This window comes from Theropithecus gelada, chromosome 1, assembly GCF_003255815.1.
Source record: "Theropithecus gelada isolate Dixy chromosome 1, Tgel_1.0, whole genome shotgun sequence".
NCBI classification, from domain to species: Eukaryota; Metazoa; Chordata; class Mammalia; order Primates; family Cercopithecidae; genus Theropithecus; species Theropithecus gelada.
The window spans coordinates 197826503-197850313 of NC_037668.1; the positions used below are offsets into that span (position 1 = coordinate 197826503).

Sequence of the window (23811 nt, forward strand, 5' to 3'; positions counted from 1 at the left end):
ATCCTGTTTGTCACACACACAACAAGAAACCAGACCAGGATGACAGAGGTCAGACTGGAATTCCTCCCTGGACCCAGTGATATTTTGGAAAATCCCATCGATGGCATGATTTATAAATTACGATTTTCCAAAATGTTGAATATTCTTTTTTTTCTTCTTTTTTTGTTTTTATGAGACGGAGTCCTGCTTGTTGCCCAAGCTGGCGTGCAGTGGCGCAATCTTGGCTCACTGCAACCTCCACCTCCTGGGTTCAAGCAATTCTCCTGTCTCTGCCTCCCAAGTAGCTGGAATTACAGGCATGCACCACCATGCCCGGCTAGTTTTTGTATTTTTAGTAGAGACAGGGTTTCACCATGTTGGCCAGGCTGCTCTCGAACTCCTGACCTCAGGTGATCCACCCATCTCGGCATCCCAAAGTGCTGGGATTATAGGCGTGAGCCACCGCGCCCAGCCTTAATATTTTTTTTAATCAAGTAACCATTTACTACGTTCCAGACATTGTGTGGGTCATAGAAAGATGAGCATGATTCAGTCTCGGCCGCAGGAGCAGTCCGTGGCTAATACATGTGCTACATAATCACACATATTCTCTGTTAGTTGTAGATATTTTTGTGATGAATGTATGCCAGGAATCTTGTCTGCCTTTGGGATCTATATCACGTAAAAATATTACCTCTGTTTTGCATAAAATCCCCACAAATATGTGGGAATGGTGACAGTGATAGGATGATGATGAAGAAAAGGAAGAGGATGACTTCCATGTGGTGGGACAGAGGCCAAGGCAAAGAAAGGATCTCCCGATAGTTTGGAGACCAGTGTGTATGATCTGCTCCTTGACCCAATGTACTAATTTACCTGAACCATAAGAAGAGGAACTACACTGATCTCTTAGAAAGATTCTGAGATATTTATGATGTGAGATGATTGTATTTTAGGGATGGAAGGAGGGAGGCTCACTCAACTGAACCGCTCGTGATCTTTTTACAGCGGAGATCATGGGCTGTACTCACAAGATCCCCACTCCTTCTAATTCTAATTTTGGCAGGAGCCAGACGATACCCCTGGCTTCAGCCTCCTCTACCAAGGTGCAGCTGGGCAGGAATAAATGATTCTAAGGACTCCTGCTGCCTCTGCCTCCATGTGTCTTCAATGTCGGGTATGTTCCTATAGCAGTCTTTCAAGGAGCTTTTTATCTATAAAAAGTATAAAGAGCTTCCAGCTACAGTGGAAGTGTCCTTAGTTTCTGTGCTTTACAGGGAAATTTCAGATGGGCTGGGGTTTTCACAGAAACTTTTAGAAACTGTAGCAACAATTTTGCTGATAAAGCTCACTTCACGTAATACTATGAGTTCTTCTCTTCCCCAGCTGACCACTGTCTTCTGAAATCTGTGGAAATTCAGTGGACTCTGCCCCTTAACCACAGTATAGTACTGGGGACCCAGCTGATGCTCCATAAAACCCTATTGATTTGAATTGCAAAGCAGAAAGAATCCTAAAGAGCCTCTAGTGCAGTTCCTAGAAATGACAGCAGGCGGCATCATTTCCTTTACAGTTTAACAAGGGGCTTCAGGCAAGTGGCTGAGACTAACAATTGGTGGAGAAAAACCAGCTTTCCATCCCTATATATGTATATATATAGATGTATCTACATGACATTCTTATCACGTCTAGAAACTACGGACTAATTTTCAGATGGGAATGCTTTTCGAACTTTTCTGAGTAGAGGAGGTAGGATCTGTGACTGCATTAAACACCCTTTGGCTGGTTCTTCTAGAGAGGGGTAACCCCCATCAGGAGGGGTCCTGCAGTCAGCAGGTGCTGTCAGGGGGCTGACCCCGCTGTCTCAGACCTGAGCAAGCATAGCGGGGCAGGGACGAAATTTCTGGCACTGTGCATTGGGAACCGAGGGGTAGCCTGACTGGGGCCCTCCCTGCAGGCCCCCAAGGTTTCCAGCATTAGGACCTCTGCAGGCTGAGCTACAGGAGTTTGGAAGGAGAGATTGTGGACAGCAGCCTCCAATTAGCCCTGTAAGACAAAGCTGGCTGCTCATTTTATTTCTATGTGAATTTGGAGGCCACAAAAAGTCATTGATCCCTGGAGGTAGTGTCCTTTCAATGTGCAAGCAGCTTGTCATTCCAGGCAGGACTTTCTAAAATCCACCCTTGGACTTATCCAGCCCTTGGCCATTATATGCCATTTAACTTCTGGGTGACGTGCCCCATGGGGTGAAACCTGCGAATGCATTTCCACAGAGCTGCCAGGATGGAGCTATTTAACCCCATCACTAGCCTAACTCCCTGTGCTTTTACTCCAGGGGATAAAACTTCCCTAGCCAGCCTCCCTGATCTAGCTGGTTAGTGTTTTTGTCCTCATTTCACAAATAAGAAAAGAGATTCGGTATGGTGCGGTGACTTCTCCTGGGCCAAGCCTGGGCTATCAGGGGGCAGCCTCATATTAAGCTCTGAGTGGCCATAGCCTCAGCCCATTGCACATCAACAGAGACACCGAGCCCAGAGGATGAGGGTTACAAGGAGAAGCTGACCCTCTGGAAAGAGAAGTTGTTGGTATGTGTTTGGTTACAGCATTGGCTGATGACCCCATAAAGCCACAGAATCATATTGTTGGGACTTGAAGAGACCCAAGGAAAACCTCAGTATTTTTAAACTGTGCTCCTTGGGGTTCTCATCCCAGAATAAGGCCTTTGTTGAGTGGGGAGAGAGTATTCTGAGAGCATTTGGGGCTCCAGGCCTCCCCTCCCCCATCTCACTTGGCCTGGGTCAGCGATGAGTTTCTGCTTTATCTACTTCAGCTGTTTCACTTTATAGATGAGAAAATTATAGGCATTAAGATGCTTGCCCAAGTTCACATAGGGGTACCTAATGGCTATTGTCAGGATGCTGGTCCCCCAAAAAGGAGAGAATAAAGAGGTTGTTGAAAGAGGTTGGGATTCGGGGATGAAATTGTCTTTGGCTTGCTTGTTTTATTTTGGGGTTGGCCTCCCAGGTCAGATGACAGAACATGCAAATCCATTTCTGGCACATACCATGACCACAGTGAAGGTTCATGGGTTGCTGGCGTAGGTGTGGAGAAGACACTCCTGCAGCTACAATTAGATAAATAAAGATAGTAGAATATGCAGGCTAAGAACCTATTACTGGCTCTGATCTATGATACCAGAGCCTTTATTATGTTGGTAACATTGGCTATTTATATCTGAGAGCAACGAGGCCTCCTGTGTGCTCTGGTTTTCTTCCAGTGATCTTGAACAATAGCCAGGCTTTACAAGGATGTTGCAGAACCACGGGGTTTTCTCACGCTTCCGTCCTACCCCATGTGAGTGTAGCCCCCTTTCCAGGTCCCTTCTCCACACCTTATTCCAAGATCATCTAAGTCAGACCTGCGAATAAAACAGAATGTTCCTGGCTCCTGAATTGGGTCTGTTAATAATATATGGCCCATTCTCTTTGTTAAAATTCTCAGGCTTGGAAAATAGTGTTCCTATCCTTGACAAATCATAAAGGAACTTCAGTAAAAAGGAGCAGGGAGGAACCTAGTCTCCAAAGTAAAGGATTCAGGAAACATTTAAGAGGAGATTCACTCTGAAATGGAGACATTCCTCGCATAGAGTCTGAGCCTTCAAGTATGAGTTTGGTGGAAATCATTTAATCCACAAAACAACGGATGAGGGATGCGCTACAACCATCCTTGTCAAGGCACAGAAAGGTTAAGCCATTTGCCCCAGGAGCCCCTCCTCCAAGAAGGCGATAGAACCCGTCACAGTGTCTTCTGAGCCCCAACAGCAGCACTTACCTCCTCACCATTCTGGCCCAGCTCTACCTTGGGGGGGAACAGGGGTAGGGAACAGGGCGGTTTCCTTCGGGTTGGTTTACTGGCTGGTGTCTGGAGGGAGGGTGACAGACAGACAGACACACAGAGAAAAAGAGAGCACTGATCAGGCAACAGGGAGGAAGAGCAAGGAAGTGGAAACTGGTTTCCGGAAGGTTTAGGGATTTAGGAATGTTAGGATGTTAGGGAAGTGTAGGAATATTTAAGAATGGAGGAAGGGAACTGCGTGTCATTAGGACAGCCCGCTTACTATTTAAATGAATTCTGTTTACCATCTACCCATTTTGACTTTCATCCTCTCGGCTCCATTTCCTTTCCTGCTAGAATGTCCTCTTTTACTTGAGATTCACTGACCTGAGTCACATTCAGTTTTCAGACAGTGCCAGCACCTGAGATCAATGCTATCTTCTTTATCCTTTATGACATGCCTACACTGTCTAGAAATTATGAACCTGATTTTTCAGATGGGAAAACAAAACCCCAAAATAGTGCACTTAAAAACGCAGGGCAAATAAGTACTCACTTGCCCCAAGGGGCCATGATAGATTTCTCTCCACCTTGGGGCACCCTTCTCTCCTCTCACTTCGTATGTAGGTATGTATTTATTTCTTTTGAGACTGAGTTTCGCTCTTGTTGCCCAGGCTAGAGTGCAATGGCACAATCTCAGCTCACTGCAACTTCCGCCTCCCAGATTCAAGCGATCCTCCTGCCTCAGCCTCCCGAGTAGCTGGGATTACAGGCATGCGCCACCACGCCAGGTTAATTTTGTACTTTTAGTAGAGACGAGGTTTCTCCATGTTGGTTAGGCTGGTTGCGAACTCCCAACCTTAAGTGATCTGCCCGCCTTGGCCTCCCAAAGTGCTGAAATTACAGGGGTGAGCCACCGTGCTTGGCCCTGTCATCTCACTTCTAATGAGCTTCTCACACTGCATGACTCAAGAAAATCTAGCCCAAATCTCTCCAAAGTTAAAACCCTCCCTTGTCATACTTTATTCTACTGGTGACCGGACGCTCTTCCTTCCTGATCCCTGGTTTCGCATCTGAATGTGCTTTCCTTCAAGTCCTCTCTTCTTTCTCAATTCTCAGTTTGGAGTCTGCCTCACCCTTGCCTTGCTCTGGCTACGGGGCAGTAGCTGGCTGTAGGAACTTCTTTGTTCTGACCCCAGTCCAGGCCTGGCACAGCTGTGTGGGATCTAAGTCTGTATAGGTGGATGATCAAGATGGAAATGGATACGGATGCCCATCTCTGCCCTGTGTCTCATCCCTCCTGGCCACAGTGCAAGCCTCACCCTGGTGGGGACAGATTCTGCCCAGGCACAGCAGCCGTGAGACATTCCTCACATTCAGAGAAACCCCTCCAGCCCCTGGCTTCTCTTCCTAATTTGGTAACTCCCAAGCCTCCTCCCTCCCTCTCTGCTGGGCCTGACCAGGTTTCCCCTTCCTCCTGCCCCCTGCCGAAGAGGCTGCTCTGAAGCCGCCTGACTCACCTCCTTGGCTGCAGCCGCCTGCTCCCTAAACCGCCCAGCCAGCTGGGCCACCGAGGGGGACGCTGAATTGTCCACATTGGCATTGGTCTCTGCCGGTCGTTCCTGGCAAATAGAGGAGAAGCAACAGTTCATCAGCAAATGGGTACCAGATGCCATGCAAGGCATTTGTTTTGTGGCCACAAGCAGGAATGCTGTGACAATGAGGTATTTTAAGAGCATTATCCAACGGGCTCCTGCATTCAAGGACTTAAAAAATTCGGTCAACCACATTTGGTGAACATCTACAATGCTCTTAGCCCTGGGTGTGGCTTTGGGGACCTGGAGACGAACAAAACCTGGTTCTGTCCTGGAGGGATGCCCAGGGATCTTAGAGGCAGTACAGGTCCAATTTTCTCATTCCTCAACGACCCCACTGACAAAGGACAATGTCTGCGACAGTGTACGAGTCTCCTTACCTCCTGAATGAGGGTGAGCAAATGCCCTTTACTGAACTTGAAACACACATATATGTGTCTTGTGTTCCCTAGTTGAGTGCTATGGGTAAAGAAGTGTTCAGTATATATTTGTGGAATTAATAAATAAGTGACATGAGAGCAGATAGCACTGTGGATGGGAGCCAAACTGCCTGGATTCAAATACTGACTTGCTCCATCTCTTACCAGCTTGGGGACCTGGGGCAAATGGCTTAACCTTTCTGTGCCTTGACAAGGATGGTTGTAGCGCATCCCTCATCCGTTGTTTTGTGGATTAAATGATTTGCTATATACCCAGAGTGCTGGGACAAGGCCTGGCACGTCGCAAGTGCTTTGGAAGGGTGGTTGTTACTGTTACTGGCGATGAGTGTTGCCTCCCGTGCGGTCATCAGTTTACCGTGGCTGTCCCTCCATTGAGGTGCCTCCAGGTTCCCTGAAGAGGCCAAGATGCACCCTAGGACACCATTTATTCTTATGTACCATTTGTCACCAAGACACACAGTAAGTCGGTGACGCTGGAAATGGCCAGTTCATTTCTGCCTTGTTATAGGAGGCCTACATAACCACTTGGTTTGAATCAGATTTTTTACATGTCCAGTCCCAGAGACATTAGGTTTTTGTCTTTTGTCACCACGATGGCAGCATTTCTTACACAGACTTCGAACTCCCCCGTCACTTCCCCTCCTCACTTCTAGTCTGAAAATGGGAGGATTTGGGCAGTAGTTTGTCTGAGAAAGTCCATCTCTGCCTTTCCCTGGCTCTTGTGGTCTACAAAAACAAGAGATGCTTCCCTCCAGCAGCGAGCTTACTCCCTCGTCCACACACAAACACACACACACACACGCACACACACACACACACACACACACTTCCATGGCCCTCCTTTTGTGCTGAAAGTGGTATCTCCGAGCTTTCTTATTTGGGTGCTCCCTCCAAAGTAAATAACTTTAGTCATTCTAAGACGCTGTCCCCTTGGAGCAAAGGAGGGGCAGATCTCCTCACCTCCCACCCACTTCCGGCAGGGAAGTTAAGTTAATGGGGTCAAGCTTTGAGAAGAAGGCTTTGACAGGCCAGGCACGGTGGCTCACGCCTGTAATCCCAGCACGTTGAGAGGCTGAAGCAGGTGGATCACTTGAGGTCAGGAGTTCGAGACCAGTCTGGCCAACATGGTGAAACCCCATCTCTACTAAAAATACAAAATTAGCTGGGTGTGGTGGTGTGTGCCTGTAATTTCAGCTACTCGGGAGGCTGAGGCAGGAGAATCACTTGAACCTGGGAGGCAGAGGTTGCAGTGAGCCGAGATCGCGCCACTGTACTCCAGACTGGGCAACAGTGAGACTCCGTCTTTAAAAAAAAAAAAAAGGCTTCATTTAGGGATTTGAAGGAACTGCTGGGGCCATGGACTTTCCGATCTGTGAACGGCTGTTCTGGAGGAAAAGACAGGTACCTGTTTACTGTGGGTTGCTCTAATTCAAGCTCATCTCCATCCCAGCCTAAACACCAAATACTGATTTCATATAAAGATATAAAAGGAGTCACCTCTATTCAAGATGCCAGATTTCCCCATGATGCTGGGGGAAAACCGGGGAGTGCAAGGCCCCACCCTGCTGAGTTCCCCACTGGGGAGGGCTCCTAGACCTGACCCGTTTTACCCTCACACTTGCCACATAAGGAGGTCAGAGAATGGAACAACGAAGGGAGGCTTGGGGACAGTGTGTGATTAATTGAGCTGTTTTTGGCAAAGACGCTGGCTGATTGGTTTGTCCATCTGTCTAACTTCCTGCCCACATCACAGATCAGTCTCTCTGTCCCCTGCTATTTACGCTTGGGTCCTGCTGACAGTGCGCTTTACCTCAGCTTCAAAGGCGCCAATCGCTGGTGGAGCAGGAAGATAAATTCCAGTTAAAAATAGAGCTGTATAGGAATCAAAAGCTCCTCCCTTACTTCCCTGTCTCAAACTGGCCTTGGCAAGGGGCTCAGAAGTGAGAGAACTCTGAGGTTTCTGGAAGCGTTTAGGGCTTAAAAGTTGGGTTGAAGGAAAGACTCTAATACCTCTGAGTTTGTTTTCCTGGAGCCTAGTGAATGGGTTTTCTTTAGACTAAGGACTCCAGAGCTTGTTGAAGCTTGGCAGATCCTCTCACCATCAGCCCCTCTCCAGACACTTCCCATCCTCTTTTGTGGAAGACTGATTGATTATTACCGTCTGCCCTCTGGGCACATTAAACCCAGAGAAGGCAAGTGACAGCCAGAGTCACACAGGACAGACCAAACAGGATAATCTGTGAAACATCTGACTCCAACTCCTGAGACTCCAGTAATGAACATCGGTTAAGTAACATCGTTTGTGAAAGTGCCTTGGCAACTGTAAAGTGCTATACAAATCTCACCATTATTATTAGCCTCTGAGTTGCATAGGTGCAGTGGAAGAAGCGTGGTCTTAGGGATGAATCGGGGCTGGCGGCTCAGCCTGTTTGACGCTTGGCCTGGATTTCTGCCTTGCAATTCTGGCAGGTACAGCTGCTAACCCCACTGCAGTGTGCTCAGTGCCACACCACCTCGGCCATGGGCCAGGAACTCTTCACGGCAGTCTTGCTAAGGCCATACCCTCACCTTGACTGTTAGGTCTGAGAACTTCAGTTTCTCTACCTATTCCCAGACTTTCCTGAGACACCCTTAGCCTCTCTGGATTAAAAGTTCTTTCTCTGTTCCTGTGATGTCCATAAAGCACTTAGCACAGAGCCTGAAACATAGCATGTGCTTGGTTGGGCACAGCAGCTCATGCCTGGAATCCCAGCATTTTGGGAGTCCAAGGCAGGAGGATCTCTTGAGCTCAGGAGTTCGAGACCAGACTGGGCAATAAAGAGATACCCCATCTGTATACAATATTAGCCTAGTGTGGTGGCATGTGCCTATGGTCCCAGCTACTCAGGAGGCTGAGGAGAGAGGATCGCCTGGGCCCAGGTTGTCAAGGCTGCAGTAAATCATGCTCACATCACTGCACTACTGCACTCCCGCCTGGGCAACAGAGACTCTGCCTCAAAAAAAAAAAAAAAAAAAAAGTGCTCATCTAAGGTTGGTTTCTTCCTCCTCATTCCATCTGACCTGGTCTGTTGGTGTCAGGACCTGGGCACCTGCTGCCAGAGTCACTGACACCCTCAACTCACCCCTGCGGACCATACCCAGATGTAAGTCCCTTCCCTGCCAGCACCTACCCTCTAGGTCTTGGTCATTGCCTTGACTTTAGCTTGTCCTTTCTTCTTGGGCCATTTTCCATGTCTTAGATCTGTTTTCTGTACTCATCTCCCTTTGTGCCCTGCTTTAGCTCACACTTGTCTTTACAGATCGCAGGCCTGCACTCCATCTTCCTGGGCCCAGGCCTTGCTTACGAAGCCCTCCCTGCTACCTTCCAGCTGGGCCATGCCAGGTAACTCGGAAACCATGCCTTTGGTTACTGTCTGGTCTGACTTTGCCAAGGCCAAGGGAAAATCACCTCTGGTGTTTACTTTCTATTTCTATGGGACTTTCTTCTGAGAACTGAGGAGCCCCTTTGTCTGGACAGCATGGAACTTCCCCTCTGCTGTTGCCATGTTGCGTAAACACAATTTGGATACTGCTGACCATCCACATAATGAGACCTTTATGTACAGGCCAGACTAGGCTCTACCTGCTTCCCAGGCTCTGCCCTGTCTCTCCACCCTCTACGCTGGTCCAAGGTCTCATTATCTCCCAGCCTTTGGGCTATGGTTTAGGGAAACAAGGCACCAGGGAAGGCCTCATCATCTACAGTTTAAGAGAAGATGTAGTGAGAGAGCCCAGCATGGGGCTGGAAGAACTATGCTCTTAGCTAAAAGGAAGTTTCTCTCTCTCACCAGAAATAGGCCAGAGCCCAGAGCCTCAAAGGTCTGAGGTATGTTTGCTTCTTCACACCTCCAGGACTGAAGGGGATCACCCCTTCCAGTGTGACCATGCTTAAACCATCACTTCCAAAGGACCACCACAGAGTCTCTCTGAAATACTGCAATGACTCTAGAATCTTCCTTTATGTCCTTACTTATCCCTAGTTCTTCAATTTATCCCAATGTTTGACCATTACCATCCTAGAAGGAGGGAAAAGGTTCTGGACTGGGAACCAGGTAGGTCCATTTGACCTACTTGTCTATCAGAGTACCTCCTATGTGAGAGGCACTGTCCTTACAGCCTTCGATATATTTTCTACAATTCTTACTTCTCTAAAAGAGGAAACTGGGGCCCAGAGTTGCTAAGTAACTTACTATTCTAGTCAGTAAGTGCAGGCATGAGAATTTTCTGGATTCCAAAGTTCTAGCTCTTTCCACACCAACATCCTGTACTAACTCTGTACCTTTACTGGAAGAGTTAACTTACTCAGTCTCTTGTTAATAGACATTTACTGGTCTAGGCCCTGAGATACATCAGTGAACAAGACAGTCCTTGCCCTTCAGAAGTTGCTACTTCAGCAATAAACAGGCACACAGCGAAACCATAAGATACTTTGTTATATTCTATGAAGAAAATAAAACAGGGCACTTATTTTATGGGAATGTGGAAAGACATCTCTGAAGAGAGAGCACATGAGTTGAATCCCAGTTGGGGAAAAGAGAAAAGGAAAATTGTTCTGAGCAGAAGCACAGACAGAAACAAAGGTTGAGAAGCAGAGAAAAGAGAAGGGTGGCAGGGCCAAGAGGGGGCGGGAAGATGCGAGAGGTGGTGTGAGGCCAGCTACATTGGGCCTCATGGACCAGAGCACGCAGTTTGTGTTTTATCTTGAGCCAGCGGGATGTCATTTGGAGGATTTCAAGGAGGGATGTGACCTGAATCACACATCAAGGGGCTGTCTGTGGAGGAGGGACAGGAGTGGAAGAGGGTGAGCAGAGGCAGGTGCTGGCGGCAGTCCAGCTGAGAGTAGGTGCGGGAGTGAACCGGGCTTGTGCAGGGGGATGGGATTTGAAGGTCAGGCTGCCAGGAATTACTAATGCATGGGTGTGAGCAAAGGAAAGAGAAGAATCATGGATGACTCCTGAGGGTTTGACTTGGATAACAGGATGCATGGGGTATTTGCTTCTGGGTTGGAAAGCCATGTTGGGGAGAGAGGAGTGGGTGGGGCTAGGTGGGCAATGAATAGTTCTTTCTTGGTCATGAAAGTCTGACATGTCTATTAGACATCTAAGTGGAGATGCAGTGCAGGAGGTTGAATATATACCCAAGTCTGGAGTTTAGAGAAGTGTTTCAGGACAGAAACCAAACTTGGAGAGTCACTAGCTAGAGATGGTAGTTGATGTTACAGGACTGCATAAAGTCAGAGGAAATAGAGAATAGGGAAGAGAAGAGGCCCAAAGACTGAGGTCTGGGTTGTCTCCTTAGTCACCCTAATCTGCCTTTCATTCTCAATGTGAGGGGACTGGTCCTGTTATTCCAGTGGGAGCCTGGAGGGCATTTTGGTGTAGAATGCAGATGGGATGGGCTTGAAAGGAAAATAAACCTCAGACCCCAAAATCACTAAGCCAAAGGGAAAAGTCAAGCTGTGAAATGCATCAGGCAAATCTGCCTCCCACTTTATTCCTGAATAAGATAGACAAAGATTACAAAGCGACATACCCCTCTCATAATTTTCCCACTAGAAAATTCCTTGTGGCCCCAAGATATTTACCCTAAAACAGTTTTGTTGAATTTTACCCTGATAATGTAAATTAATAGCTTATCTTCACAGGTGTGGGACAAAGGACAGAACTCTAAGTCACTCTCTTGCTCACCTGAGACAAATTCATACCTGAGTCCTTCCTCTGATGTAAAAATGCAGATTCACTGAGCTATGGAGGCAATAAGTGGACTGTTTCCTCTACTCATCTCTCACATGTAAATTGTGTATCTGGTGAAAGGCTGATCAAAGTCTGAAAAGAATGCAACCATTTGTCTCTTATCTACTCACACCTTTTTAAAATTTCTTCCTCTTTCCCCAATATTCATTCTTTCCCCTTTAAATATTAAAGCCCTCAACATCATCTTTGGAGAAAGGCACAGACCTGCCTCCTGAGGGTACATCCTTAACTTTGGCAAAATAAACTTTCTAAATAAAGACCTATCTCAGATACTTTTGGTTTACATGGGTTAGGGCCAGAAGATTTCTTTGGCTAAAGTGATAGAGGGTAAGAAATCCTGAATGTCACTCGTGAATGTTGCGTGCCCCATCCATATTGTTGGGTCATTTAATCATCCCTTCTGAGCAACTGTAGACACTGTAGAATGCATTGGGGTAACCGTGATGGCCCTCAAGGAGTGAACAGACTTTTTCAGGGGTGGGGAGAATACAGAGAGATAAAGAAGAACTGCAAGAAATAGATAACGTAGAGGAATTGAAACAAGTATATATTAACAAATACATGTAATCAGATATTTCACACAAAACCAAAAAAGTCCCAGATGTCCCCTACCTAACCACTTGTAGACTTTAAGGATCTGAAAATGGCAGGTCCTTGGCCACTGCAACTGGCTCCCAGGGAAAATCCCACCTGAGGTGCTCCACTCACACAAAGGACCCACACACAGGCACTGACCCCGGGAGTGTGTCCCTGTTTGGAACCTCCAGGGCCTCCCAATTGCTCCCAGGACTTGGCATTGTCACCCAATAGTCTGGATAGGGTTTAGCCATCCTCACACTGTAGGGAACAGTCCTGGCTGCTTCAGTGGTTTTAAAATCAGCATAGTTCACAGCCGCTGGTGCCTGGGAGGGTCCTCCAGGTGGGGGTCTGTGGGTTTAGTAGTGATGGCTAGTGTCTGGGCAAATTCCCAAGTGCCAGCAGGGAACCACAGAGGGGAGGGAGATGTTCATCCAGAATGCCATTGCAGTGACAGTATTTTATCAGTGTAATATGGGAGATGATGGTGGGAAATTTGTCTCTAAAATGTGTTAACAGTTGTACAAGCATAAAGAAAGAAAAGAAATTATTTTGAGTCTGGTGGGGGGTTGGGAAAGCACAGAGAACAACAAATTCAGAGTCAGATCTGGGTTTCAGTCTCACTTCTGATATATTTTGGGTGTGAACATCTCTGAGTCTCAGTTTCCTTGTTTGTAAATGAGGCCATTAATATCCATCATCCTTTGGTCCAACCCAATATACAAACACTCATCTTGTTCTCTGGCAGTGGCACCGCCCTTCTTCCATGGGTGGCAGGAAGGAGGCTGATGCACTGTCTGCCCTGGAGGGTGCACTGTGCTTTGAACTGCTTTATGAAGGGAGGAGCACAGAGGTGAGGCTTTGAGCCAGACTGCCTGGGTTCGGATCCCAGCTCTACATTTACTAGTTCTATGGCCTTGGACAAGTTACCTAATTTGTCCGTGCCTCAGACTGCCTATCTGTAAAACGGAATGATGGTGATAGTAGCTATGTTACAGGCTCATTGGAAGGATTTAATGAGTTTTTGTATGTGAAATACTTAGAACAGGGCCTGGCATGTAGGAAGTGTTTGATAATTGTTAGCTATTACTGGATGTCGGCTATGGGGCTAGCAGCATTCCTGAATACTCTGAGGGATGTCTAGGCTTGCATCCTAGATGTCTAATCTTCTCCTGTCCTTCCATTCCCTCTTGGATACAGAAGTCCCAGACAGAGCCCCAGCTAGCTAAGATGTGCTCCCTGCTGCTTGCAGCCATTCTTTGCTCAAGAATGGACCATCTGGACTCAGCCATCTTGGTGGGCTCTTTTGTTACTAAGGCAGGAGCTTAACAGACACTCTCACCCCATCCCTGAGCTCATATCATCCCTGAGAGATGGATGTGCATGATATCTAGCAATTGAAAAATAAATACAGCTAAGTTTCACTTTATGGCTTTTAGGGTCTTGACAAGGGTTTTGAACACTCGCACATCCCAGCTGTCCAGAGCCCTGGGTCAAGTCAAACAGCTGAACCAAAATATCAAGTCCATGTCTGACATGGTTTGGCTGTGTCCCCGCCCCAATCTCATCTTGAATTCTAGCTCTCCTAATTCCCATGTGTAATGGGAAGGACCAGGTGGGAGGTAATTGAATTACGGAAGCAGGTCTTTCCCATGCTGTTCTCATGATAGTGAACAAGTCTCACGAGATCTAATGGTTTTATAAAGGGGAGTTCCCCTGCAAAATCTCTCTTGCCTGCCGCTGTGTAGGCCGTGTCTTTCTTCTCTTTTGCCTTCCACCATGCTTGTGAGGCCTCCCCAGTCATGTGGAACTGTGAGTCCATTAAACCTCTTTCCTTTATAAATTACCCAGTCTTGGGTATGCCTTTTTTTTTTTTTTGAGATGGAGTCTCACTCTGTCACCCAGGCTGGAGTGCAGTGGTGCGATCTCGGCTCACAGCAACCTCCATCTCCCGGGTTCAAGCGGCTGTCCTGCCTCAGCCTCCCAAGTAGCTGAGACCACAGGCACATGCCACCATGCCCAGCTAATTTTCTGTATTTTTAGTAGAGATGGGGTTTCACTGGTTAGCCAGGATGGTTTTGATCTCCTGAACTTGTGAGGTTCACCCACCTCAACCTCCCAAAGTGCTGGGATTACAGGCGTGAGCCACCATGCCTGGCCGGATATGTCTTTATTAGCAGTGTGAGAACAGACTAAATACAATGTCCACTCACTGACAAATGGAGAAACAAAATGTGACACAGCCACACAGTGGAATATTTTTCACCTATAAAAATGAATGAAGCTCTAATATATAGTAAATGTGATGAACCTTGAAAACATTATGCTAAGTGAAAGAAGCCCATCACAAAAGACCACATATTATGTGATTCCATTGTTATGAAATGTTCAGAATAGGCAAATCCAGAGAGAAAGAAAGTAGATTAATAGTTGCCTGGAGGAGATGGGAAGACAGGAGGTGGGGTGATAACTAAAGCCTACAAGCTTTCTTCTTTCTCGGTGATGAAAATGTTCTAAAATTGACTGTGGTGGTGGTTGCACAGTCTGTGAATATACCAAAAAGTATTTCATTGTATACTTTAAATAGGTGACTTGTATGTAAATTATATCTCAATAAAACTGTTATTATAAAAATTGTCAAGTTCTTACAGCCAGTCTGTTGGATTGTGGGTAGGAGGGGCCAATGGAGGGAAATTGGCTTTGCTTCCATGTTCGTGACTTCCCTTCCCTTGTGCTCAGCACCCTCCACCCCCAGGCTCAGCCCTTCCCTGCTCCCAGCATGCCTTGCAGCTGCAGACACATCTGAGAAGTCTCTTCCAACCCTCCACTGGGAGGGCTTACATGTCTGTGAGGAAGACAGAGTGAGTTTCATGTCAAGTACCTGTGAAGGGTCTGGCTTGAGGGGGCACTCAGTCCATGGCTGTTCACTTATTCATTCATTCAGTGAATATTTATTGAACACCTAATGGGCCCGACACTGGTCAGATGTGGGGATATAAAGATGAAGTTTCATGGTCCTAGAGCTCAATGAGCTTCTACTCAGTTAAAGGCAGACTTATAATAAAACTATCAGAATGAAAACAGGCCATTGCTGCAATTGGGACATGCATAACACTGCAATGGAAGCTCAGGAGAAGGGGTACTTAACCTGCTTAGGTGAATCAGGGAACACTTCGCGAGGAAGTGATGCTTATGCAGAGTCTTGAAGGACAAATAACAGCTTGCCAGGAGAGAAGGTGGGCATGAGGGGAGAAGGAGGAAGGCATGTTGTAGGCACAGGGGCTAGCTGGTACATGCAAAGTGTCAAAAGCATGGAAAAGCATGGTGTCTATGGGAAACTTTAGTTCGATATGGTCTAAGCAAAAAGAAAGGTAGAGAAATTGAAAGACATGGCTTGTCCAGAGTAAAACATATACAAGTTATAATTCAGGCTCCAGAACTTATTAGCTATATAGGTGACCCTGGGCAAGTCACTTGATTTCTTGAGTCTCAGTTTCAACATCTGTAAAATCAGGTGGGCAATCCCTGTGTCATTGTGTGGTGACGAGGAGTATCTAAGATGATAGCAGCCGTCATAGCCACCACTCACCGTGAGCTTCCTCAGTGCTGGCTCATACCTCAAGTTCCTGCTAAGCATGTGAGAAGTGCTTGGTAAAAGCAGTTATACTGAGGCTGCGCTACAACATGTGGACTTCATTTCTTAAGCCGGGATGATGAGGAAAGTTATATTATTTGCTATTTAGAAGGATTACCTGGAAGCAGATAGACATCAATCTATGTTTCAATCCATTCTGAAAACCTTGGGCAAATGGAGGGAATCTGCTGCGACTCTTTTAAGGCAGTGCTATTAAAAGGGAATTTGTCATGTCCTCTTCCTCCTCTTTTTCTTCTCCTTCTCTTCTTCTTACAATTATGCTTATTGCTATTCATATGCTCTCCCATTGCCTAATGCAGGGAGCTCTCAGAGGCTTGCTGGTAAGAATGCAAGGTTAGTCCTGAGCATCATCTTGGATCTGTCTCTTTCCTGAGTTAGTCAGATCACATGAGCTCTTGCAGTCTCAGCCTCCTCATCTGTAAAATGGGATCATAACACCTGCCTTACCTACCCCAACTATCATGGGATAGTTGTGAGGCTCTAAAGACACAACGAATGAAAGCACCCTGGAAGAGACATACACAGAGAAGGACAGGATGAGTACGGTCTATAACTCTGGAGTTTATGGCCTACTGTGGAACAGGGACAATAAAGCAAGTACATAAAGTATGATAAGGTCAGTCAGTATGGTAGCAGAATAACGGCCCTCAAAGATGTCCATATTCTAATCCCTGGAACCTGTGAATATGTTAGATTAAATGGCAATGAGGAATTAAGGTTACAGATGGAATTAAGGCTGCCAATCAGCTGACTGGATTACTTGGTGTGTCCCATATTATCACAAGGGCCCTTAAAAGTGGAAGATGATGGCAGGAGAGTGAGAGCCAGAGTGACGGGAGGCAAGAAAGACTCTACCCACCGTTGCTGTCTTTGAAGATGGAGGAAGGAGCCACAAACCAGCAAAGGCGGGCAACCTCTAGAAACTGAAAAAGGCAAGAAAATGGTTTCTTCCCTAGACCCTTCAGAAGAAATGCAGCCCTGCTAAAAACTTGATTGTAGTCCATCTTGAGCTTTTGACTTCCAGAACTCTAAGATAATAAGTTCATATAGTGCAAGCCACTAAGTTGGTGGACATTTGTTACAGCAGCCATAGGAAACTAATACGGTCAGTGGGTCAAGTATTTGCAAGCACCCACAATGTGTTCTGAGTTCTGAGAACATAGTGGGGAAGAAGAGAAAGTCACTGCTTATCACTGGAGCTCACATTCCAGTGGAGAGAGCTAGCTAAGACTTCCAGGAGGAAGTAACAAACAGGCCAAGCCTGAAGGGTAAGTAGAGTTGGTCATTCTCACGAGGGAGCAGCACGGGTGAGGAGTTCAAGGCCGGGGAAGCCTCAGGGAATGACAAGTTCTGTCATGTAGGCATGCGTGCAAGATGAGGCCAGAGCATGAAAGGCTGCCTAAGTTGGGACTCTGGCCTAAGGGCCATCTGAGGTCACTGGAGGGTTCTAAGCAAAAGGCTTAGATTCATTTTTGCAAGATGCCTATGGTTGCAGGGTAAGAAATGTGTGGGCTGGGGGTCAGGAGTGGGCTTCAGGGGTGGAGAGCCCAGTCTAGAGGCCACTGCCACTGTCATGGAAGGTAAAAAATGAGCAAGTTGGCAACTATGCCACCTCCTGCAGAAGGTGGCAGAAGATCTTTTCATTGGGCTGAGCTTCTTGTGGGGTCTGGATCTGCCAAGGGAACTGGGAGCTGCATTTGGGAAGAGTGAGTGTGGAGGAGAGCAGGAGCAAGGAAAGCTGAGAAATGGATAAGGGCTGACCCCTTCTGGGGTGAAGTGGCAAGAAAGAAAGAACCTCTGGCAATGGGATGGCTGAAAGGACTGTGAGGATCAGAATTTCAAATGCTTGATTTAGAATTGTTAGCTGTGCGGTGTCAGCACGTCTTCCTGCAATCTTCAGACCTTTAGTAAAAGTTGAACTGTGCGCAGCAGCCTTTTTATTTGTGGGTGCTTTTTAGACCTGTAGAGTGAGAATCAAGAGCGTAGTCCACATTTAGAGGAGTAAAGGAATAGCTTCAAGATGTGGAGTTTGTTGAATGAACTACTCAGTAGATATTAATGAGGCCCAGAACATGCCAGACCCTAGGCCAGGCTCTAGGGATTCATCAGAGCAGAGCAGAGCAGATGAGGCTCCCTCCTTATAGGAGAATGGAGAACAGAGATTCAGCAGAGGCAGAAAACTGGGCCCAGTGGTGACCATGAGCAGGTAAGTCCATCTGAGAATAAATAGAGATCTTAAGGATGGCTTGGATCCACAGGGTTGGAGTCAATATTCTGTTGATTTCAGGAGTCTTTAAAACTAGAGAGGATGATGGCCTGGATGGGGGTATGGTTAGTGGAGGGGAGATTATTGATAGGACTCAAAAGCAATTTAGGAGGAAGGACTGACCAGAATTGGGGACTGATAGGTGGGGGCAGGGAGGAGTCAAGATGATGCCCAGATTTCTGGCTCTGGCTTCTGTGTGGAGATGAGTGTCATTTACAGAGACGGGGAGCTGAGGGGAGGAGTAGGACTGGAGGAGTGCTCAGACAGGGTGAGTTGCCAGAGTGGAGGGCCCAGGGCAGACCCTGAAGCACCTGCTTGGGATTTGTGGAGTCAGACAAACCTAAGGGTGAATCTTGGCTCAAATTACAAGGTGATGGCAGAGCCTGAAGACAGGGAGGGTGAGCGAAGGCTGCAAAGGAGATGGAGAGGGTGCTGGGATGAAGAGGCAGAAGGCAGCAATGCCTCAGGGGGTTACACACAACCATTTTTGTCTTCTCCTTCCTTTTCCCACCAGCAGGCATGCAGGGGCAGAGGTGCCGATCAAACTCAACCTTGTCAGTCTGGCAGCCTCTGAACAGCTTGAGTGTCTTCTTCTTCTTCTTCTTTTTTTTTTTCCCCACAGAGGGGAAGAGCGGGAAAGAAGTGTCTCTTCATAGCTGGCATGGGTGATTTAGATGGATTTACTCACCTAGGCCAGCAAGTAAATGTATGATTTGTTACTCTCTAAGGTAAGTTCAGAATCTCCCTGTCATGCACTACTCTGACTCTCTACTGTTGGTTAGTTCAATAATACAATTGACTTCACAGAGAGCTCCTCTAAGTCTGAAGGGCGGTTGGGCTCCAGGGAGCCACCTTTCCAGGGTTACCTGGAGTCCTGGGGTATGTTACAGCCACCTGGAGGCCCACACAAGTACCCTTCACTAGGGGCCATTCCTGCCTCCCAGGCAGGAGTCAAGTGACAGTGTGAGTGTGCGTGTGTGTCCTGAGGTCTGGGACACTTGTCCTTCAGGCTGCAGCAGGAAGCCAAGGCATACCTTCTAAGATTAGAACAAATTTCCCAAGGACCTGGCCCCCGGTCTGCATCCTAGTCAGCTGTAGCCTATCCTGTTACAGCGTCTCCCAACCCTACCTCCCTTGCAGTCAGGAGTGAGCATGAGCAGGACATGGTGCTGGGCCCTCTGGTCCCTGCCCTTGCAAGCCTCACGAGGGGGTACTGGAGGGAGACAGGAGAGGACCATCAGTTAAGACAAATTTTTGCATTTGACTTGTGGATCCAGGTCACATGCAGAAGAAATCAATGATAATAATTCAGTAGCTGCAACATCCTGAGCACCTAGTACATGCCAGGCCATCTGCATGCACAGTCTTCGTTAAAGTATGTAACAAAACCCAAAGAGGAAGCCACTTTGCCTAGTAGCCCATGTAAAGTGAAAAGAGCAGATGGGGCAAGGGCTATGCTGGAGACCAAAGGAGGCCCTGCCTGCTGCAAATAGACATAATTTCTCATGGTTGCCAGGCCCATTCTCAGAGGCTCAGGGCTGGCCTTGAAGTGACAGGTCAGGCAGGTTCAAGCATGCCCAGAGTACAGCCTAGGGCTTGTCCTGTGGAGGCCAATGGGCCTTGGCTCACATTATCAAGGCAATGGCAGAGCAGGAAGCTAGGAAGAAAAAAAAGAATGTTTTCCACTTTAATCAGTCTGTATCTGCACCAATGGTTTGACATGGCCACTTGATCAAATTGCCTATTGTTATTTGTCCATGATCCCTTGAAAATTCTAGATAACCTTATTATCCACAAATCAAGGTGTTTTCAGTGTTTAGATGTCACAGTCATTAGATTATTAGCAAAAAAAATTAGAAATTTTTTCATGCGCCTCATTTCCTTACTTAATTTTTGACTGTACTTGGAATTAATGCATGGGGGAAGTGTCTAATTTGGAGGCAGAAGAAAAATAACTGGATTCAGAAGAACATTAGAAGGATACAAGCTTAAGTTTATTATTGAATTCGCAAATCTGTTTAACTACATTTGCAAAATACTACATAAAGTTCTAGAAAGAATCTACGAGTGCCTAGTAATACAGAGAGCACAATCTGAAAAACTGACATCTGAGCTTCCTTCAAGCACAGTTTCACCCTGGGCACTTCCAGAAAACGCCCTGTGAAGCTCCCCTTCCCCACCATGCACCTTCCCCCATTCAGGCAGAATTGGCAGCTCCCTGGTTTTTTTTTTTTTTTTTTTTTTTTTTTAGTACATCTTGGACATATTCATTCATTCATTATTTCTGTATTCCAGGCCCTGCACTGAGTGCTCAGGGTATAGGAATGAGCCAAATCAAAAGGATCCTTTCATAAAGGAGATTACAGTTTAGTAGGGGAGACATATATTCCATAGCCATTATTATCTTAACTCCAGCTTATTATTTATTAGGGTGATAAATGCTGAAGAGGAAAGGGTTCTAGGAGAGCATGGGACAAGAAAATCTGACCCAAAGATGTGACATTTAAACTGAGGTCAGTAGAAGTGATCCAGGCAAAGTGTAAGGTTTGAGGGATGAGGAGGGTTAGTCAGAGGGTGGGCAGAGGTAGCCAAGGGCATTCCAAGTAGAGTTTACACAAAAACTTCCTGGAGGAGAGACAGGAGGTGTTCGAGGAACTGAAAGAAGGTGTTGCTGGGACTCAGAGAGTTTTTGCTTTTGTTTTTGGAGATGGAGTCTTGCTCTGTGCCCAGGCTTGAGTGCAGTGGTGCAATCTCAGCTCACTGCAACCTCCGCCTGCCGGGTCCAAGTGATTCTCCTGCCTCGGCCTCCCGAGTAGCTGGGATTACAGGTCCCCACCACCATACCCAGCCAATTTTTTTAGTTTTAGTAGAGACGGGGTTTCACCATGTTGGCCAGGCTGGTTTCGAACTCCTGACCTCGGGTGATGCACCCGCCTTGACCTAAATTGTTGGGATTACAGGCGTGAGCCACTGCACCTGGCCTGAGAGCTTTTAAAATACCCACATTTTTTCATGTTTTTCTCTTTCTACTGTAAATGCTGAGCACAGAGACCATGTGTTATTCATGGCCCCATCCCCTAGCCCATAGTAGGTACTCAGTAAATGCTGGTAAAGTGAATGAACGAATAAATGAATGTTGTCTCCATAAACCAATACCACTGGGACAACGTTGTGAGGGCTTGATAAATATAGATCCAGACCTTGAAGTGAAAATGGAAACAAATTGTCATCCAGGGAGGCTCTGAGCATGTCAGGCTTGAATATTTTAATTAAGGTTCAGTGACTTGTCCAAGCTCCCTACAATAGTAACCAAAGGGCAAAGAATGAGGCTTTCTCCTGCCCAAGCCATTACTTAACAGTCTGAGCCTCCTGTCTCTACTTGGAACTATGAAATCTATTATAATTCCATATCTCTATCCATGGGTATCTGTCTTCTCCAGTTTTAACAACCCAACCTATCCTAGAACATGACACATCGAAAATACTTAAAATTTGTTTCTTTATCTAGAGTGGTTGAATATATCTGTTGGCTGCTTGATATTTTCAGACCCATTTCAGCAAGGAGAAAATTTGAAGAAAAGAGAGGTATAATGCAGAAGGTAGAATTAATGTATTATGAATATAGTAGAATGCTGTCTGCCCCGGATCCGAAGTCCACATCTCTGGTCTGGTCTCAGTATCTGCCTTCAGTCACTAAGGGAGAGGCTCCACGCCTCCAGGCCCCTTCCAAGGGGTCCTCTGCTGCCCAGGGATACTCAAAGCGGGATTCCACAGTCTCTAGTATATCAAGAGGGCTCCATCCAAAGTACGGGATAGATCCCCGCTCCCTTGAAGCCTACTCAGCTACAGTGGGACCAAAGGGGATCTTGGAGCTGACTTTTTAAAACAAACTTTTCCATCTCCTCTCACCGACCTGCTACAAAAAGGGAAAAGAAACAAAAGCCATCCAGCTGAGTTGAGTTGCTTCCCTTGAAAGTTCGATTGCAGGGTTTTTCAATCTTCTGGCTTCCCTGGGCCACAGTGGAAGAATTGTCTTAGGGCACACATAAAATACACGAAAAAAAACTCATGATGTTTTAAGAAAGTTTATGAATTTGTGTTAGGCCACATTCAAACCACTCCCCTTGGCCACATGTGGCCCATGGGCCGTGGGTTGGACAAGCTTGTTCTATTGGGTTTTACAGAGCAAAGCAGCTAGGCTCCTGGCATGGCAGGCAAGATTGTTGGGTATTCAGCCTGTAGAGGCTTGCTGATGGCCAGCCCTCTCTCTTCCACCCACCCTTTCCTCTGGATGCTCCCTTTGGGCCTTGGGCTGATTCACGGTTACTGTCCCCTCCCAGGGCTGACAGAAAGCACTCCAGGGCATTGGTCCCATGAGAATTCAGACCTGCGTGTGGGGAATGGCTGCCGGGCACTCAAGTCCCCTCTGTAACTAGCATCATCCGCATACTCAGGAATTCTCTCTACACTTCCTTCCTGCTCACTGTCTCTCTTTAGAAACTGGTTTTGAATTAGTAATAGTAGGCTTTCGTAATGTATTTTTCAACAATAATAAAACAGCCAATTTACTGAATGATTATTGTGCCAGGTACTGTGCTAAGATGATCTCATTTAATCCCCATGACACCTCTGTGACATGGATTCATAATTATCTCCTTTTTACTGAAGAGAGTTGAGACTCAGGAGCCCAAGTAACTGAATTATGGGTTGCGGAGCTACGGATGAAAGATCTGGAAACCATGCTCAGTTGGTCTATTAAAGCCTGTGCTCCCGACCACAATACCACACTGCGTCCAGCAGGAAAAGCATAGACAGTTTACATTTTGGGATTAAAAAGTGCTCATCTGGCCACACACGGTGGCTCATGCCTGTAATCCCAGCATTTTGGGAGGCTGAGGCAGGCCGATCACTTAAGGCCAGGAGTTTGAGACCAGCCGGGCAAACATGGCAAAACCCCATCTCGACTAAAAATACAAAAATTAGCCAGGTGTAGTGGCACACGCCTGTAATCCCAGCTACTCAGGAGGCTGAGGCATGAGAATCTCTGAAACCCAGAGGCGGAGCTTGCAGTGAGCAGAGATCGTGCCACTGCACTCCAGACTGGGCAACAGAGTGAGACTCTGTCTCAAAAAAAGAAAAAAAAAAGAAAAGAAAAAAGGTTGCCCATCAAACTTATTAATAATGAGACAACAGTGAAAATGGGCAAAGGATTTAAATAGACACTTCACCAAAAAATACATATGAATCACTAATAAGCACATTAGTCATCAGGTAAACATAAATTAAGACTACAAAGAGATACCACTACACACCCACAAGAATGGCAGAATTAAAATAAACTGACAATACCAAACGATGGTGAAACTGCAGAACAACCGGATCACTCCTATGTTATTGGTGGGAATGTGAAATAGTATAGTCACTTTGAAAAATATTTTGGTAGCTTCCCATGAAGTTAAGCATACACCTACGCTACCCCTACCAACAATCTCACTTGTATTTGCCCAAGAGAAATGAAAGCATATGTTCACTTAAATACTTGTATACAAATCTTCAAAGAAACTTTATTATTAATATTGGAGACCTAGAAATAACTCTGATGTCCATCAACAGGTAAGTAGATAGACAAGTTGTGTTATACGTGCATTATGGAATACTATTCAGCAATAAAAAG

At 46.5% G+C, this 23811-nt stretch overlaps 1 protein-coding gene across 4 annotated transcripts in view; it reads right to left on the reverse strand.

The window, feature by feature from the left end:
- RCSD1 (RCSD domain containing 1) overlaps window positions 1-23811 on the reverse strand; it is a 75580-nt gene that overhangs the window by 16230 nt on the left and 35539 nt on the right. For 3 of the 4 annotated variants that reach the window (XM_025361956.1, XM_025361938.1, XM_025361929.1), the window contains exons 2-3: window positions 5334-5435; window positions 3811-3900 (exon numbers count right to left, since the gene is read on the reverse strand). In XM_025361956.1, the coding sequence (XP_025217741.1) occupies window positions 3811-3900; window positions 5334-5435 (192 nt within the window). The remainder of the gene's footprint in view (window positions 1-3810; window positions 3901-5333; window positions 5436-23811) is intronic. The other variant, XM_025361948.1, reaches the window with a different exon arrangement.